A 19,729-nucleotide genomic window follows, 5' to 3' on the forward strand; every position below is an offset into this window, starting at 1 on the left:
CGGCGGCCGTTCCTTCGTGCTGCGCGCCTCCAGCGCGGGCTGACTTGCCGCTCTCTGCTGAGGGGAGGCTGGAGCCGGAGGCCGGCATCAAGTGGTTGGTTGTTTTGTTGTTTCTTTTGTTGTTTTGTTGTGTTGGTTTTTGGTTTTTTTTTTCCTTCCCGACTCTGCTGCTGCTTTTTTTTTTTTTTAATACTTGTGTACTCGTCTCTCTGTGGAATGGGTGGATTCCTACCCACATCAATAAGTGAGTCCACGGAGAAAGTATGCAAATACGCGCTGTTACGCTTTTATTACTTTGTATGCACTTATACATATACACGCACGTATATACGTGTACGTTGCTTCCACAATACTTGCCTTATTTTCACAGACAAACTTCTAATAATCCCCGCTGTTCTGTTGCCTGGGGGGGGGGATCCAGAGTTCCGGCTTCGGTGGTGTCGTTTTTAAGTAGCGGCTCCTGAGAAATACAGGAATGGCTTTGCAGGCGAGCGCTCCCTTCGGTGGGTGCAGAACCTAGTCGTTAGCGTTTCTTTATCTTCATCATATTCGGGAGAAACGCGATCCCTGCACCAGGCACAGCCTGCCTGACAGAGCTGCACGTTCGTGATTTTTGTCGGCCTGTTTATTTTTAGGGTCTTAGTGCCTGTTTGTAGAGAATAGTTGTTCCATCGTCATAGCAACCAGGCTGAGTGTATTATAAACATTATTAAAGGAAACCTTTTCCATCTTAAACGAGACTTCTTTTTCATAATAAAGTTAGGATCGACATAAAACATTTAACCTTTTGTTCGGGGTTTACTCCGCAGCGTGATGCGGAGGCCTGACCCCTTACTCTTGAACAAGGATGCTTTTACTTTCAGCAGACGCATTGTGCCTGTTGAAGCTAATTTAATCTGCTGTTGGTAAACATTCGCCTCAGGCCATTGTGGTGGCAGATAAGGAGGAAGCGAGTGTCATCTACTTAAAGAGGAGCTTCCACAAAAATAAGTATTTTTATGGCTTACTCGGAAACAATCACATCGGTGTCAGAAACCAACCCCCTAACTGATCAAAGGCATTTCATTTTTGAAGTTCGCTATTCTCTCTCTTTGTCCTAAACCTTCCCGTGCTCTCTTCGGTCTCTTATCCGAAGAGATCTTATCTTAAAAGGAGAGGTAGAAAAGGGAGACTCTGCATCAAGGTACGGCAAAGCAGGGAGATGAGGTCTGCTGTCCATAACACTGCCTACACTGGGGTGGCAGTCATCCTCAGCCGGGGGGGAGGATCAGAATGGTGGTAGCAACTGGGGGAGGTACGTGGACTGTGCTTTGAAGTCCCCCTTATTGGCCGTGTTCAAACAGGTTAAAACGTTTTTAAGTGCCAGGGTGTGTTAGTCAAAACCACATTAAATGACAGAGCGGGCACCCTTGTTCTGTGTATTGAGATTTAAAAAACCCAAAAAGCTGTTTGGCTCATCTACCCACTGGAGTCTTCAGCCATAAGTACGATGGGAATCCTGATGCCACCGTTCTCCCTTGTGGCTTGTTTTCTATTGCTTTTTTGCTAGTACAAAAAGGTTTTCTCGGGTATCTGAAAGGTGGGGAATACTAGAAAACACTTACTTAGGAAAGGAAATACTCATTTCTCAGATAGGAGGTAAGAAGCTGAAGCAAATTGTTCCTAAAACCCCAAATATTTGCTAACACCTTAATTTCATGTAAAGTAACTTAATTTTTGAGCCAAGAACGCAAAATTTATTGCAATGTTTGTTTTAAGTAAATACGACTGTCAAAGTTGGAGTGGGATTAGGCAATGAAAACTCTGGAGCAGCTCTTATCATGAGGACATCCTCCAGCATTTCCTTCCAAGGAGCTTCCTGCCTTGGTAACCACGGCTTCTCTTTCAGAACAAGCTGATTTTCCTGACTGGTTTGGAAACAACGGTGCAGTGAATGCCAGAGCCAAGGGGAAGACTTGTGTGTTCTGGAAAAGGACTAAATACCTTTACACGCTTCCCACCGCATCAGAGTATGTCAGTAGGTAGATACTAGCACCCTAACGAGGCTGGTTTTGGACAGTAGGTTTCATATGTGTTGGGCAGCAGGCTCTTTCTAAAATGAATGAAAATTGATAAAATCCTGAAAGTACTAGTTCAGGTGAACCACAGTCTCGGGAGCTTGAAAATATTTTATGAAAGGTTTATTAGTAATGGGATATTTTAAGTGCTGTGCTAATGAAATTGTTGCTTGGTTATGTGTTGATCACCACTTAATTAGATACGTCATCAGCAACGTTACAGCTCTTTGTCCCTTAAATAAGAGGAATAGGGCAGCCATTTAGTTAGTTAGTTAGTTGGCTGGACAAAGACACTGAACAACCTGCTCTAACTTTGAAGTTAACCCTGTTTTGAACAAGAAGTTGGGCCTGTGACCTCCAAAAATCTCCTTCAACCGAAGTTACTCTGTTGTTTATTTTCCTGGAACAACTATCTAAGGCCTTGTGTCCACAGGAATATTGCACAATGTAGCAGGAGTTACTGTCTACAAATTCCTGCTGCTCACACACCATGGCCATCTTAAACTATTAAGAAACCATGGGAATAGTTTTGCACGGTAAAGTCTTAACAGCTCAGCTTTGCTGCGCGTGTGCAGAGCGCGCGTGTGTTGTATGCACAGCAAGTCCAGCCTTCCTGGAATTGTGTAAAGGCTTCACTTGCTCACCTGCTTGCCCGCGGAACGGCTGACTTGCATCACTAAGCGTGAGGTCCCCAAGACCATCTCTACGTTACTGATGCTGCCTTTTTTGTTTCTTTTTTTTTTTTTTTTTTAAACAAAGTGTTTGTGATCTGAGAAGAGGTTTCTGTGTCACCCTGCGTGTTTACCTCTGCTCTGTGCTGCTTCCAGAGTCATCTTTTGAGATGTCACTTCTGCGTAAATACCTGGACAGCTGTAACCGTGCCATTTAAATACATGGTAGTGATGATTTTGTCCTCACTGCGTAACGTCTGTGTGACATCCTTTCTTTCCTTTGCACCATCCTTCGTTTCTCTGTGGGTTCTGACAAGGCTGTAGACCTGACTGCTTTATTCAGTCCATCTGGAGAAGCCATCAGGCTGCCAATGCTTATAAGAGGCCGTTGGAACAAATTGAGGTGAAAGATTACTCGAGCTGTTCTTGGTGTTGAGTCAAAGCACAGGAAATCTGCCAGAAGACCTTGAAGACGGGGGGGGGGGGGGTGTGGGGCGGGGCCCCCCGCTCCTGCCTCTGCTACCTTCTCAGGGCCTAGCTGGCTGCTGCCTTGCTGGGGCACAGCGAGGTGTCCCTCTCCTTTTTGAGCACAAAGGGGTGAACACTTGAGTTTGTTTTGCAGTAGTAAGTATAGCTGCTGGCCACAGGAGAGATTACCATATGCCACTTCCTAAACTGTTCCTCCTGTCTGCTTTGCCACCCAGTGATTGCGCACTCTCCTTCCACAGAAGGTGCAAAGCCTTGAGGCTCTGTAATCAAACTGATTGCGTGGAGCACGTTGTGGCACAGATGCACGAGGAGAAGTCACCGGAAAAGATGTATATCTCATGTCCTGGCTCTTTTGTAAACTCAAGGCTTTGTAAAGTCAAGGCCTCAAACAAAGCTTACAGCAACCTCAAACGAAGCTGCAGGAACACGAGAAAGCTCAAGTTTGCAGCGTTTGTATTTAGAGTACTGCAGCCAAATTCTGTCAGCTACTCAGTATACTTCAAGGGTCATCCGTAGGCGTCAGCGAAGATCTCAAGACAATAATAGTGCTCTATTTTAGCATACTCATTACAAAGTATAACTGCCCTCTGCCTCTAGCAACTATTTTTTCCTCGTACTCAAATGGTGCAGAAGTGGAAAGGCCGTTGTCATAAGCAGCAGTATTGCCTCTCTGCCTAATGCCCTCATTGTCTTTTCAAATGAGACCTTCTTCTTTCTCCATGGACTCTTAGAAGGAAAATAACCTTCAGCAAAAAGACAGTTTGCAATGGTGTGCTTGTAATTATTGGTGTATTCATCTTGAAGAAAAAGCAATCAAACTAGTAGGCTTTTTATGCTGACGGGGAGCTGTGCTGGGAGATTGATGCCTTTTCATGAAAGGAGACGTCTTTTTGGAAGAAGTTGAAATGCTGTTTACAAATCACGAGAGAAGTAACATCTCACAATTATTAGTGTAGAGTAGGAGTGGGACAGTGGGTTCCTGTCCTCACCCCGATTTCTTTAGTTTCTCTAACTAGTGGGCCTGTAACGTCTCTGAAGAGTGTGGGTTTTGCTGCATGTCTGAATAAAAAGGACAAGAGGATCTTCTGAATTCCTTCCAGCGTCAATGCAGGAGGGGGACGCTTTTGAGTACGTGGCCCTGAAAGCGGCTGTGGTGTGGACGGGAGCCTCTGTAACAGCGGGTCCCCCCACGCCAGGGCAGCTGAAGATGTTCTGCAAAACGCGGATAGCACGAGGAGCTTGAACTGCTGCGCAGCCCCTGTGGTTGCAAGGTAAAGGCTCATGAAAGGCGTCAGCCGCCTTCTGCCCCAGGTGCTGAAGAAGGAAGAACCTTTTTAACATGTTAGTCGGTTCTTAAACAAAGATAAGTGCTCATCTTGCCTGTACTGGTTTTAATTTTACACCCCGTGTGATGTTTTTTTATTCTGCTTTTTCCTGAAGAAGCGACAGTTCTTTGATGTATTCTTATGCCGTATCAAAGCAACTTTAATAAAAAAGTTAAATGAGATGTCTTGATTCGTAATACAACGTTGTCTCCCATATACATATTATCCTTTCCCAGTTAACAGCTTACTCCTGGACTCTGAAGGGGCAAGATCTACCTGTGATCTCATTGCTTTGACCAACTGGGAGGGCTGTTTTCTGACCTTCCCTTTGTCTGTCTATAATCTTCAGAAAAACTCTATACTCCCAGTTGCGTTGAGGTTTCTCTCCGTTGTTTCCCGTAGATGCGTGCAATAAATATTTATTAAAGAGGGATATTCATTCTCTCATACGCAATATAACCTATCCATTAACAATTCCGAAGTGCTCTCCGCTCCTGTTCTACGACAGCCAAGGAGTAAGTAAAACTTCTCCACCCTGTTGTTACCACGTCCAACAAAAGACTTCATGAAGCAGAGCATGCTGAGGATTTGCAGTGTATCCTCCAAATGGTGGAAGGAATCACGACAACCCTAAAGCCTGTAAGCGCCAGAAACATCAGTAGTAACTTGATCAATGTAACACTCCAGTACGGTCTGTAACTCTGCCCCTGGGAGAAGGATCCTTCCAGCCAGAAAGCTACGGTATTTGGGATTTAGGCAGCATGAACTCTTTGGGTTTTTTTTTTTTTTATTTATTTTGGTAAATGCTCCTCAGAACAACACAGCTCATTGCTGGGAAAGGGTTTTTTTTAAAAAAAAAAAAAAAATCTTGTATCTTCCATCATTTCAGTCACTCCCTGCTTACTCGGTATTGCTGAACTCTGTGCTGTCAGAGTGCTGGTCTGTCAGCGTTGTGCATCTCCAACTCGATTCAAAACCAGCCGCGACCTAGGCAATAACGCTTGACTGCAGTAGAGCTTGGTGAGCTTCGAGATAATAATGGCAAGGTACTTCTTACTAAAGGGAAGCAGCCCAGTGAAATAATAGCATTTAAATTCTGGGGTGAAATCTGCATGGGTTTTTAGGAGGAGAAAAAAAAGCCTTTGCCACTCTGAGATTCTGCTGCTAATCTAATTTCTACGCGATTGCCTCCCGTTGCATCAGTCAGTGCTATTTGGTGCAGTGCTGCTTATGGGTTTTGGAAGTGCTGTAGATAAATGTAGCGTGGGAATAATCACTCAACTTCATATTCCTGCTCTTTCTCTGTTAACACATATCACTAGTATTGACAGCTCTGCAGAATGGTAGAATCAAGTCCTTATGTCTACACAGCACCCCAGGCATGTGCATCATCCTGACAGGATAATGAGGCTCCGCCTGTGATGCTCCGCAGCGCGCACGTCCTCTGCGTTGCCAGTAGGCAGATATGAAATGTTACTGGCAAATGTGAATGCAAGTCGGAGGAGAAGTCCTGGAAGAGTTTTAACGTGGTTGCCTGGCCCTGAGTTCCCGTACGGTTCAGCTGGCGTGCCACGGTGCAGTGCGGGAAGAGTCTCAAAGCACAGCGTTCAGCAGCTGATATTTTCTTAGACTACCGAGCAATTAATTTGGGCAAGCACGGAGTTGTATGCATACAGTAATTAACAAGGAAAGCACCTTAGGCCAGCATAACAAGGTGGTGTGGGTGTCCTTCATTTTGAGATCGTTCCTTGTAATTGCAGCAATTTGACTGACTTGATCAATGTAACATCCCTGTATAGTCATGTAAGCATGCTATTAGGCAGGTATTCTTAAAAATAGGTTAAATGCAATGGGCTGTGCCCAAAAAAGTACCTGCCCTAGGGCACCTTATTTCAATAAGAATGTGTAGTCCTGTGTAAACTGTCAGCCATAATCCTTTTTACAGGCCTGACTAAATGCTGAAGCTCTGACATGTAGACCGTTCTCTTCCTTATATAGGGCTGGATAAGTGCTGGGCAGTAATGAGATTGGAATAAAAGGCTTTGGTAACAAAGATGAACTGGCAGTGCCGACTGAATCTTAAACTTATCCCTGCGTATACATGGACTTTAAACAATATGGGCGTGAGCCCTGCTTGCTGAAGTTGGACTTGATGCCTCTGTTTTGGAGCTTCTGCTTGCGAATAGCATTTAGTCGCTCGGGCTGCAGATTCACGCAGATGGAAACCCCTGTACTCTTTAGGTTTGCCTTTATTGCGGTTTAACTGTGTCTGGGGGAAAAAAAAAAAGTCTAGCAGTTACGCATATCAAAACGTTTTTAGTGTAATTCATCGCGATGGTTCTTATTCCAGAATGGCTGGGTTTGTTTTTATTTCATTGGAAGAAGTTTAAGCTGCATTAATAGAAGCCGTTCTGTTCTGGAAGAAGAGAATCTGTGTGGGATACTGAATTAATATAACTTTATCTGGTGTAATTCACAATGTATCTTATACTTTCCTTGTGCAGACCGGATTATTAGTGTTCTGCCTAAAAATATCTGTGGAAGTACTGTTTCATGTGGTCAGATATGGTCAAGGAAAAACGTCATCTCTGCCGCCTTGTCTGTCCTTGATGAATTTATACATCGACAGCTTCAGTGCTAGAAAACCATGCTGGAAGTGCATGAATCAACTGACAGATACTGGTCCTAGAAAGTCTCAGCATAAATGACTGATGTAGGTAAGACGTGGCAGGGATCAAGAGAAAAGCGAAGGCAGCATTTGAAATCGTTTTACTTACTTTCTTGTTTACTCTCTCAGAAAAGACAGGGATGAAATTTGGAAGAGAGAGGAGATTTGAAAGAGAGGAGGCTGGGGGTTGATTGAGAGGGCTGCTTACAAAGAGGCAGTAGAAACGTGAACTGATGGAAAGTCAAGTTGTTCTGCACTGTGGCATCTTCAGGTGACTTAAGCAGTTACTTGATCTGCTCTGTTTTCTTAAAGATACTGCGGCTGGAGGTGGGTGCGCGTAAGGGAAGGGGGAGGTGAGTGGGTGGTTTGATTTTTACCTGGGTGCACCTGAGCTGTTTCTCATAAAGCAGTACAAGTCAGAGTGGGTGAACATGGAGCAACTTAGAAAAATTTTTTTGGATAGTGACTCATTGCAACTTACCCAAAGTGACCTGATTTAGTTAAATGAGGCTAAATATAACCCATGTGAAAAGTACTGACATGTGGGAGGAGACGACAGCAGTTGGCTCTCAGCCTCTCTGTTCTGCAGGGAACATCTTTCACGACTGGTGACTAATAATTTTTACTCTTGCTGGCTTTGGAAATAACGTCTCTGCTCCATTACCCCCTTCTAGGGAGACGAAGAAAATGCGCTGTTCCTAATCTGTTGCCTCTTTATCTGCCTTTCTGAATTTCAGCTTACTGCTATGGACAGTGCTATCACCCTGTGGCAGTTCCTCCTCCAACTCCTCCAAGAGCCTCAGAACAAGAATATCATCTGTTGGACCTCCAACGACGGGGAGTTCAAACTGCTGCAGGCAGAGGAGGTGGCCAGACTCTGGGGAATCCGCAAGAACAAGCCCAGTATGAACTATGATAAACTCAGCCGTGCTCTCAGATACTATTATGTGAAGGTAACAAAGTCCATAAATCCACCTCAAATCCTTATCCATCTTACCAGCTTCTGCCTAATGAGCTTTGTTTCCTTTTTCATTCTCTTCAAGGGGATAGGTGTCACTTCTGTCTCCCAGACTTAAGTAAGGTGTACTAGTTCATGTTTAGAGGGGTTTTTTTCTTCCATTTGTCATGGTGCTGCATTTCCTCCCCAGTGGTTATTTTATAAGGTTCTAGAGAGCTTTGTGCAAAATGTTATCTTCTTTGATTTTTGTCTTTGCTAATACGAATTCGTCTTTGAATACTAATGCCCGTTCCAAAAATATGTGCCCTTGCAAGGGTTAAAATCCTCAACACTCCAGTTTAAGCAGCGGAATGGTGATGATGGCTGAGATGGTGAACATTGCACCACCTTGAGATCTTTTCTGTAATTGCCTCTACGAAGGGGCTATCAAAATAAGGATTTTCAGTGAAGCAGCCCAAAGTATTTTTCTTTTTCTCCATGTATTCAGAATCGCGCCTCTAATGTGGTCAGCGAGTTTGGTCCAGCAGAGTAAGATGCTTCTCTTGTTTTGCTGATGTCTTCTAATAACTTGCGAGAGCCTTTCATCGGTGCGCAGGTAGTGCCAAAAAGCTGAGCTAGAACCACAGTGTGGGAGTCTTACCTTCATTTCAATAAGCCGTTTACCCCACAACTCTTACTGTGTGGGTGCACGAGGTAAAAAATAAAACACGGTTTCTGAGGAACCTGTCAGTTTGTAGCAGGTGGTATGTTGCTTGGAGTTTATTACTGGGTAGCACAAATCTGACTTTGTACCGAGAGGTCTCAGTAATAATAATTGTACGATAAATAAGAATCTTCTTAGGTCCAAATTGTGTGTGACATTTCACTTAGGAGCAATAACAAGTTTGACATATGCTATTTTGTGGTATTGAAATAGCTGATTAGCCTACATTCTGCTGACTAGTTCAGCTACTTATTTTCTTTTATGATCATCTCTTATTAAGAATAAAGGTGGTTTGATTTGAAGTATTAGCTCTCAATTCTGCAAACCTGTAAGCTTTAATTCTGCAGGTTCTCCTGTTACATTACGCTTACTCACCCAGGTCAGTGATCTTTGATGGGGGTAATGGGTATTTTTTTGCTTCTTAGCTGATCTTTTAAAATACGTTAAACAGAATTGCTTGGCAGTTTTAAGGCTGTTGTTAGTATATTTAATGTCAGGTTAAGCACACCTGTTTTAGTGTTTTGTCTGTGAGCTCTGGAAATGATACTTTGGGAGCATAACTGAATTGCAAGAATGCAGGATGTTTTTAAAAAAGAAAAAAGGAACAATTTTTGATGAAAGATTACAGACTGTCTAATTCTTCAGTCTATTTTAGGCAGTGTTTGTAGGAAGAAAATTAATCTGAAGAAGGTCTAAATATATATATCTTCTTACCCACAGAATATCATTAAAAAAGTGAATGGTAAGAAGTTTGTGTACAAGTTTGTTTCTTATCCGGAGATTTTAAATATGGATCCACTTGTCGTGGGCCGTATAGAAGGAGACCCTGAAATGACTGGTTTTGCGGAAGTTAGCAGTGCTCCCAAGGATGTGGAAAACTGTGGGAAGGAGAAGTCTCAGTCATGTGCTAAATCCTCCAGCCGCAATGACTATATCCACTCAGGCTTGTACTCCTCTTTTACTCTGAACTCCCTGAACTCTTCCAGCGTAAAACTCTTCAGGTCCATCAAGATTGAGAATCCAGCTGAGAAACTGACGGAGAAGAAACCTGCTCAGGATCCAACACCCTCTGTCATCAAGTTTGTAACCATGCCCTCCAAAAAGCCTTCATCTGTCCCCCTGGTCTCTACCACTTCAGCGGTCTCTGCCACTTCCACTGCTTCTGCCTCTTCAACCGCATCCTCTCTTCCCATGGGATCGGAAGAAACTCTCCAGACCTTGGAGACGCTTGTTCTACCCAAGTTAACTGTCCCTGAAGCTCCAGCACCTTTGCCAAACTTAACCACCAGCTTCACCCCGACCCCACCCATATCCTCAGTTTCTCCCACTCTGCAAGTTCCCTCCACGCCCCCGTCGCCGCCCCTGAGCTCTAATCCCGACCTGGACATTGACACGGACATAGAGTCCGTGGCTTCTCAGCAGCTGGAGCAGGCTCAGAGCCTTCAGCATCAATCCCCAGAGCCCAAAGAGCAGGATTCATCTGTGCTGGAGAAGGAGTTTGCCAATCACCTCTCCAGATCTAAAAAACCCAAAGGGCTGGAGTTGGCTCCTACTCTCGTCATTACAGGCAGTGATCCAAGTCCACTGGGGATTCTGAGTCCTTCTCTCCCAACTGCTTCTCTTACTCCAGCACTTTTCTCTCAGGTAACCTAATTCCCTTCCTGTTGGGTTTTTTTTTAGTAACAATAGTGGTTATGTTATATTTTAAAACAATAAGGGAAGGCAAGTGGAAAATGAATAGTCAGTAGATTATATTTGGAGTTCTGTCGCTCCCATTTTTCTTATAAAACAGAAACTTTATTCATAATCGGTATTAGCTCCCGCCCCAAAGTGTGCCCAAGTGGTATGTCAGCCGCACACGTCTGTACAGCGTTAGCATGTGGAGGCAAAACCCAAACCAGCACCAGCAGGATCCTTTGTAAATCTCGCCAGGGTGATACTGAATTATTTCAAAAACCCTAAACCCTGCCCTTATCCTTCAGGCTGATTCTGAAAATGCTTTAAAAATAGAGAACCATGGAGGTGTCTGTTTAGCAGCTTTCTTTTGCTTGATTTAGTGGCCATTTACTTAAGACCATAGTATTGTGACCTAACAGCAATAAGAATGGCTGCTTAATTTGGTTGTTATCTTTGTGTGGGAAAAGAAAGCTTTTATGCCTCATGGAAAATTTGGAAGAGAATTGAATCCAACTAGGCTGTTAAATTGTTCTGTATATATTTAATCTCTTTCCTGTAATAAATTGGAATTAGAGTGAAACTGTAATTGAAAACTGAAATGGCTGAAGACAGGAAAAAATCAAGTGTAGTTGCTCTTTTGGCACCCTTCGAGGCGTTTGGCCGGTGAACCTGGAACATCCAGAATATTCAGAAGCTGGATGTAAATGTCTTTTGTTGTGGCTTACATTGCCGGTGTTGCCCGGACCGTGCGTGTGCCCACTGTCTGCTCTTTTTAAATTCACGGACTGAGTTTTCCAGAGTCACTTGCAGGTGCTGTATAGTGAATTGCAGGAGGAGCCGATGTGCTGTAGGTTACAGCAGGATTTGGCAGCCGTCGGGGAAAAGATTTGCTCGGCGAGGGGAGGGACAGCCGGATGACTGCTGCTGCTGTTGTGGGGTTTGAAGGGAGGAGGAGGAGGCGGGAGGAGGGAATGGGAGTTCCTGAAATTTGGACCCAGCCCTCTGCAGCTGTAGGAGCTGAGATTATTGGGGCTGGATTCGCATGTGCTGTGCTTACTCACAGTGCAGGTTTCACACAGCTGACTCTCTTGTGTTTTGCAGACTCCCATCTTGCTGACCCCAAGTCCCTTGCTCTCCAGTATTCACTTCTGGAGTACGCTAAGCCCAGTTGCTCCTCTCAGTCCTGCAAGGTTGCAAGGTGCTAATACACTCTTTCAGGTAAGTTCCAGCAAGTTCAGCCAATCTCTCCCTTTGAGCCACGCTTGTCAGCACCTTCCTCAGAAGACCTGCAGGGATCAGTTAGCCCAAATATCTGATGCAGAAACAAAATAGTGATCTTTCTGTTTTCCATCCCCTATGTTAGCTTTTGAGATTAAACCCAGTTTTATTTAAGTATATTTTAAATGTTGGTATTTCAGAAATGTTAACTATAACACAGACTGCTATTAATTTGAGATAGATTTTTTTTTTTTTTTTTTTTTAGGTCTGTCCTTCCTGTAAAACTTGCCTCCCTGTAACTTTACTGGTTGAGATTTTCCTGGAGATTGAATTTTGCTACTCTATTGGTTGTTTTAATCGTTTGTTAACAGTCTCTTCTGTTGAAAGACATTAATTAAATCTCACCACTAGTAAGAAGGGAGATTGCGTGTGATCTCTATGGCAGTATGTAGCACAGTTCTTCATGATCTCTATATTCTGCTGTCTTCTGATGTTTGGAAAGCCTCAGCTTCACTGTTTTTAATAAATACTTCTGTTTAACTAATACATAAGAAAAAAAATCCCCTATATTTAAAAAAAAAAAAAAATCCTTTAGTTGTAATTACTCATGCTCTTCCTTCACCTTCCACTTTGGAATTGGAATAACCGCATCTGTTGCGTGAGTCTGCTTAGGCAAAGGGTAAAATTTAACTAGTTGTCTTTTGGGTTTATATCTGTCATCTCCATGGAGATGAAGGAAGTAGCTTACATCTACCGTGAGGACAGGGAATAAACAAGTAGGTCTGAAAATGCATTGGACGTTTTTCTCTATAAATAGCTGATAATTAAATGAGGAACAATTTAGACCATGGTTTCCCAACAACCTGTTTTAAAGTCACTTATTAGTTTAGGACATAGGGCGGTGCTCAGTGCAGAGGTTACAGACTGGCTCCTCCTGGTGACACTGGTTATAATGGCTGGATTGGCGCAGTCTGTGAGGCAGTGGCATTTAAAAAGTAAATTACTTGGGGGAAGCCAAGAAGATGCTTTGAAAGTTTGGGGTGGGGTTTTTTTTTGTTGTTGTGTTTTGGTTTTGGTCTTTTTTTTCCTGGGGGAGCTTCTACATGCACAGGCATGAGAGGAACAGTAAATGAAAATGGCCTCTTCCCTAATAATTTTTGTTTTGTCTCTTAGTTTCCATCAGTGCTGAACAGTCATGGCCCATTTACTCTGTCTGGACTGGATGGACCCTCTACCCCCGGCCCATTTTCCCCTGATCTACAGAAGACATAGCACATGAACTCACGGAAAGGACATACTGGCAAGCAAGGGAAAGATATGACACTTATATTTAACCATGTTTTTTAAATGAGCAATTTATAATTCCACAGAGATTATCAACAATCATAGTTTTTGCCATTCCCAAATAAAATGCCTTTTTTGCAGAATTCCCTTTTTTGAAGACCCAGGTTGGGAATGTATATGCAAACGCCTTAATAGGAGCTGAAGCTCCAGTCTCTTCTCTTCCCTCCTTGGTTTGGAAGACTTCACTATGGTTAAAGGGAGTTTCGGTTGGTGTTGCAGTAACTGAGTCTGCACTGATTGCAGTAAACGGTGTCAGAGAAGTCTTTTCTCTGTGACTCTTGGAAAAACCCTCTGTTCTTCTGCTTCCTGTGCTTGGCAAGAAGAAATCTAACCCTGATCGAAGCTGGCATTCCAGGAAATGCTTGGGAAAGGGGTGTGTGCATCAGCTTTGCCTTGGGGCCCGATAACTTCTGCAGCAACAAAACAGCCCGCGTCTTTTCTGCTGTAAAAACATCTTGTCTTTTTTCAGGGAGAAATTTTCAAGGACTATTCAATGATTGCGTTACAGAGATACGGACAATTTTTGAATGGCATTGTATACCGACAGTCCGGCCCCTCGGAGAAGTGGTCTGGCTAGCTTCTGGATGCTTCCCTGCTCTCCCTTCGGTGAGGAGGCAAGGTCTGGAGACGAATGGTGGGATTAGTTCCTTTCAGTTCTCAGAAGGGTTGAATGCTGAAGTCCAAACATTTCTTGTGCCAGAGACCTGTTACAAAGCCTGTAATGTCACTGCTAGAAGATGAGCAGGATGGTGGATTTTACATGAGGTTTTGAGGGTATGTCTGCATTTGGTGAGGTTGCTGCCTGATGCTAGAGTTTCAGACCCAAACAGTGGGTGAGAACACTAACATCTGAGCATTAACTTTACTGCTCTTTTCCCACCGTTGAAGTGGAGAAGCTCCTCTTCTACCAGCTCTTATCTCAAGTTTTGCTTTAGCTCTATTGCCTTTTTTATTTGAGGAAGCACTCGGACCCAAAATAAGTTAGGCTCAGTGTGTACAGCTCGCTGAGAGGGCTACCACGGTGTATCAACCTTACTGTAAATTTGCGCTTGCATTGCTTTTCTTGGTGGCCATGTGTGTATGGATTAACACAAGATTAGTTTCCAGAGCAATTTGAAACACCGATGAAATGAAATTTGTAGTTAGATTTTTACACCTCAGGAGGCCTTTTAAGAGAACTGAGGAATGAAAGGAGAGACTCTCCTCTCACGGCCCCCCAGAGACTGGATGTCTTGGTCTGTTGGTGCTGGGCGGTGTGCCCTTCCACTTTGGGCGTCTGATGTCAGGCAGCAACTTCTGTTTGCTACTGTGTACGCTGAGTTGGTGACGTAAGATAACCTCCATAGAATGCCCACTCGAAAACAGATGGAGACCATCTCTTCTCTTTGGCATCCTCACTGGCTGTCTTCAAAGTTTTGATGAGCAGAGGAAGATTGTACCTTTACAGCAAGAGGAGCTGACGGTGTACGCTGTATATATTGCACCTGTCTTACGGATAAGTGGTGAACTCGAGCTTTCCAGAGTTTTCCTTTTGCCACTTTTGCAGACTCTGAATTCACTTTAAAGCGTATGACGATACCCAAGACTTAATTTACTGCAGTGACGTTATCTTTCTATATTCTAGCATTGAAATATGTAAACCACTGAGTATGTTCCTGACATGACACCCGGACAGGTGGGTGTAATGGAGTTGCTTTGTGGGCATTGTTCATCCAGAAAGTCCCCTGCCCGGTGGGAGGTGGGAGAAAAGAGTATGCCTGTCTGTAGGTGGAGGTAGCAGGGAGTGAGCTCGTGTAGTGAACTGTCTTCCTGTTCGGTGACGGCAGAGGCGTAATACTGCTTCGCGTTTCAGACATCAGCAGATGCGGGATAAAGTTCCTGTGCCAGCGGCTCTTAAAATGACAATGTGCAATATTGACCTTTTTTTTTTTTTTTTTTTTTTTAAAATGCAGAAAGCAAGCTGCAGATCATAATTAAGAGCAGGCATCTGGAATTTTCTGGTTTGCATGATGGCTTACGAGTCTGCTCTAGAAAATATATATAGCTATTAATAAATAGCAGCACTTTTAATGGTTGTTTTAGGTTGGCCAATTTTATGCCCACCAAGCGTGTGGACTTGAGAGCAACATTGCAGACGAGGATTAGAATTTAAAAATAATTAATGAGCACTAAAGACTTGCAATTTAATTGCTTCCCTTTCCTTGTCCCCTATGGAGAAAAGCCAAGTTTATTTGTTTAAAAGTTGTGTATGTGCACACATGCACTTAATTTTTTGTAAACTGTATCACTTTCAGCATAGGTATGCAAGAGAACCAAACGCTAACGTAGCTTGTCAGTCGTGCTTGGCCTAGTTTCATGCTCTTCTCCAAGTAGCTTCGTTAAGATTGCACTGCCGTAGCTGGTTGATGAGATACACATTCACCTTCGGGAGTACCTTCTTCAGAGAAAGTTAGTATGAAAACGCAGCCTGTATGTGTTGGTTTCAATCTGGCGATATCCAGCTTCCTGACAGATAGCACTGGGAAGATGATTGCTTTTGCTTCTTGAGCACCTGCCTAGGAAAACAGAAGTCCCATATAGGATTATAATCTCGGGAGGCAGTTGGGAAAGCAAGTTGAAAGGGGAGGGGAGGTGGGAGAGGAGAGGCTTGCTCCCCTTTTCTCCATTACAACTTTCAGGTCACTTAAGGTAATATTATCTTGTATATATGCTGCCTCATTAAACACACATTTACTAACAAGTATATAACTGCCAGCTTTTTTGGATCACATTCCTGACAGAGCACGGTGTCACTGTGACTTCTTGCAGCTTGGTTATGTGGATTGCTGGTATTTTACTAGCTCACTTCAGGAGCAGTTTGCAGCTCTTGCAACTTGTTTTTAATTTAGTGTAGGGAAGGTGGGGGTTAATATAGGCTCTCTTTTCATTATCATGTTAAGCAGTCTGTAATATGGGTATAGTACCGTGTTGGTTTAAAAAAATAATAATGCAGCATTACAGAAACATTTTATTACGTTACAATTCATGTTGCTGAAGTAGCCACGGTATTGTTGAATGCTTGATAATATTTGCGTCAGTTAATTCGGTGGTAGAATTAGACTGGATGAGCATGGAAGCTGAACATCTGTCCTGCTTCTGGAAATCTCTTTTACATGTCACTGCTGCTGTGTAATAGTACTGCAGAGTTGAAAAGCTTGCACTGCTGTTGCTGTGTGCGCTGTGTCTGGCTTTTTTTGAGATCCTGAACTGTCAGGATGCCACTAGCAACACGTGCTGCTAGCAGAAACAATCCATGGAAAGCAGAAACGTGTTAATAATACCCTACGGGTTATAGAACCATACTTGTTCAGTCTTACCTGTTTTCAGAGAATGTGATCCTAGTAATGAGAGTGATGGAGGAAAGTGTTTGGTTTTTTTCTTAACAGCAGCTTAAGTCTAGATCCTTGTTTCAGAAATTGGTCTTCAGCAGTGACGGCTGAATGTAATTCCTATGCACTGTCTTTGGCACATTCAAGTTGCGTTTTGCAATAGGTCAGGAAGTGATAAAATTCCTTGAATTTGAGAATTTGTTGTTTTAACTTAGAGCATCCTAAGACTTGGGTATCCATGCAATCTTTGGTATAGTGGAGCATGCATTATAGTATGAAAGGCTTTGGCTGTTCAGTGGTTTGTTTGGGATAATTTCTCCCTCTGATACGTTTTCAAACCTCAGCTATCTAGCAAATAGATTCTTCTTGTTTTTTATAGCGTACATTTTAACCGCAGTGAAGGCTGCTTACGTGCGTATCTTCTTTTACGCAGCTTTTCAAAATGCAGTGAGATGCATTAATGTCAGATTCCCTCATGACTTCAACTTTCATGCGAGAACTTCTGCAGGTTGAGACCGGGTGAAAGAGCTAGCCTAGCGCATCGACGCGGTTTCTCAGGTGAGCACAGGCGCAGAGTTCTGATCCACTTCTGTAGCATTTTTCTAGTGCTGAGGTCAGAACCTACAGTTCTGACAGGCTACCCACGGTTTATTCATATATCTTTTAGTTACCTTTTGCTACTGTTTTATAGCATTTTTGTATGTACTCATGTTTTACTATACAATTTAACCTCTTCCATTTTTAATGCATATTTGTTTACAAGACACATCTCAGTGTTGTATCAAGAGGCTATCTTGGTATTGTCAGCTATGAAAATAAACTACATCGGTAGTTAAGGAACATTGTCAAAGTTGACAGGTATTTTAAAACTTGATGTTTGAGTTTTGAGTGTCCATAACAATTTTGTTCTGTTTCGTTCCGTAGTTCTCCCGTGTAAGAAATACGCGTACCTTCTGGCCTCTGAGGTCATGGGTATGGATAGTTTATTTTGTCTTAATAATCATGGAGCACGGTATTGCAAACAAACAGCCCGAGCCCCACAGGATCACACTCGGCGGATAAGTTGAAAATCCATTAGAATTGCAATCATGTCGCTTAGAAGCTATTCGGGATGTTTTAATAAGGTGTAGTATGTCTTGCCTAAACAGGAATTTTTATGGTTTGATTTGAATTTAATTAAACAGTAATTGGCAATGGCCTGCTGTTTAGTCTGAACAGCATTAGCAAATCTGCTTAATGTGGAAGCCTTTGGCTATTGCCATCAAGTTGAGTGGTGGTTAATATGTGACATCCTAAAGTTGATCTGCTGAAATCAGAGGCTGTCAGATGGAGATTAAAAGATAAAACGCAGTGACAGTTGTTTTACACAGTCCTTCAGGGCTATTACTGCAAAAGGCTTTGTCTTGGATCAACATCTGTGGACACGGCATTCCACTTTGTTTGAGCGACTAGTACTGACCGTGTAGGAGCCCTTCGTAAAAGCTGATTCTGGACAGAGAAGAATTTTTGAAAATAGAACCAAATCTTTTCTCCATGGCCTGCTTTTAGTCGTAAGGGTATAATACAGGAGCTAGAAAGCTGCAGTAATGGCAGTGCTGCCATATTTCTGCAATCTGTGTTTATCATCAAGAGACTTTCTGTTGAAATTTCCTGGCTGTCTCGGTGCCATCTGAAGCAGAAAGGTTAAGCTTTGGTTTTGGGTGTCTAGTGGATCTTGAACTGAGGAATATTAGTCTTGCCTTTGTACAAAGAACAAACAAAAATAAGGGAGAATATGTTCACTGCAGAACGTTGATTCTTTTTGGAGGATGCGGCTTTGCTGACTCTAACCATGCTTTGCAAAAAAAAAAAAAAACGTGACCTGCAAGGTAAGAAAGCTGGGCAGGGCCCAATGTTTCTTCGTGAATGTGTATGCTAATGTATTTCCCTTTTGGGGCAGCAAGATGTCCGCTTCATATAAAGTATTCTACAAAAAAAAGTAAAACTGACGAGAATTTATTTTTGTTTACCCCCTCCCAAAGAATGTAGTAGACGACTTTGACTGTGGAGCTATTCCAGACATCTGATAAAAAGCATACTTTGAGAGCCAAAAACTTGTTTTTAGATGCATCGTTGAACTGCGACTGGAATAGCTCTCCTCATGTGAACGTACCTGTGTGCACGTGCGCGCTGCCTGGTGTGTTCATTACGCAGTCTGGCTTCCAGATTTGTATAAGTAACGCTTACCGTGTACGCTCGGAGCAAATACTGCACTGTGCAGTTGCCACTTTTACATGTTTTGCACATGCTGGTGAGGTTTTTTTGGGGCTTTTCTTTTGTTTTTAGTCCTCAAATCAATTATACCACAGTGTGGACTAATTGGTTGCCAAAGGTTATTTTTTAAATGCATCTTTGACATTGTTGTATGCCACATCTTCTAAAAAAAAAGTGTCTTAAATGTGTCTTTGAATAGTTTTATGTTCACGGAACAAAAGTTTGGACTTCTTTTTTACTTAAAACACTTGCTTCTCTGTTGAGACCATGCATTGCAGAAGGTTTTCATCTCAAAGTAGGGTTTTTGGCAGGGGGTGTAACAGGATAATTATGAACCTTCGGAAAACAGGGGTCTTTTAATGGAGACACTGAATGAACTGTAAGCAGCGCACACAGTAAGGAGAGGGGAGGAGAGGTTGGAAGGCGTTGTGTTTGGAGCCCATTTCAGTCCTTGAGCAGTACATGCAGCAGTGCTGTACTAATAACTGGAAGCTGTTGTTTTTGATTTATTTTTTCGTTGTTTGGGGTTATTTTTTTTTCCTTTTTTTCTCTTTTGAACACAGGAAGGCTTTGAGGATGGCCTCTGCATGGTTCCTAGTGTGTGCTGTGTGCTGGGGGGGGGGTTTACAATACCTGGGTTTGCTCTAGGCTCCTTGAGATGTGTTGTGATTTTTTTGGCTAGCATGTCTTAAATCTTCAGGCTTTGAAACTGCTTTATAGAATTGTGTTGACTTTTTGTTCTGCTGTTGTTCAGTTGCACAGAGTTTTATATATATGATGTACTAGTTTTTAACGTTGATTCTCTGTGAACAGGGTTGAGATTATTCATTGTAGTTTAAAAAAAAAAAAGTTGTATTCTAAAACTCCCTTTTAAAAATCTTGTTTGTATTCTGTTGCAGTGTTACCAGATGGCCTTATGTACGTCACAGTGTTTTGTGATAAGTACAGTAGCACATTTAATGCTTATCTCCCCCCCCCCCCCCCCCGTTTTATTCTAT

General features: G+C 42.9%; 1 protein-coding gene across 1 annotated transcript; it reads left to right on the plus strand.

The window, feature by feature from the left end:
- The first annotated feature begins 7,446 nt into the window (after nucleotides 1-7,446).
- Nucleotides 7,447-19,712, plus strand: ELK4 (ELK4, ETS transcription factor). Its single transcript, XM_009272778.2, has 5 exons — nucleotides 7,447-7,481; nucleotides 7,948-8,163; nucleotides 9,592-10,515; nucleotides 11,650-11,766; nucleotides 12,940-19,712. The coding sequence occupies exons 2-5, from the start codon at nucleotides 7,957-7,959 to the stop codon at nucleotides 13,036-13,038; spliced, it is 1,347 nt and encodes a 448-aa protein (XP_009271053.1). The 5' UTR covers nucleotides 7,447-7,481; nucleotides 7,948-7,956; the 3' UTR covers nucleotides 13,039-19,712.
- The last annotated feature ends 17 nt before the right edge of the window (nucleotides 19,713-19,729 follow it).

Source organism: Aptenodytes forsteri, unplaced genomic scaffold (genome assembly GCF_000699145.1).
Source record: "Aptenodytes forsteri isolate BGI_AS27 unplaced genomic scaffold, ASM69914v1 Scaffold142, whole genome shotgun sequence".
Classification (NCBI taxonomy): Eukaryota; Metazoa; Chordata; class Aves; order Sphenisciformes; family Spheniscidae; genus Aptenodytes; species Aptenodytes forsteri.

Excerpts from the sequence above, each read along its gene's own strand:
- ELK4 (XM_009272778.2), top strand. The coding sequence starts at position 7,957 with ATGGACAGTGCTATCACCCTGTGGCAGTTCCTCCTCCAACTCCTCCAA. Across the intron at positions 10,516-11,649 it reads CTCCAGCACTTTTCTCTCAG|ACTCCCATCTTGCTGACCCC; the intron begins GTAACCTAATTC and ends TGTGTTTTGCAG. Across the intron at positions 11,767-12,939 it reads GTGCTAATACACTCTTTCAG|TTTCCATCAGTGCTGAACAG; the intron begins GTAAGTTCCAGC and ends TTTGTCTCTTAG.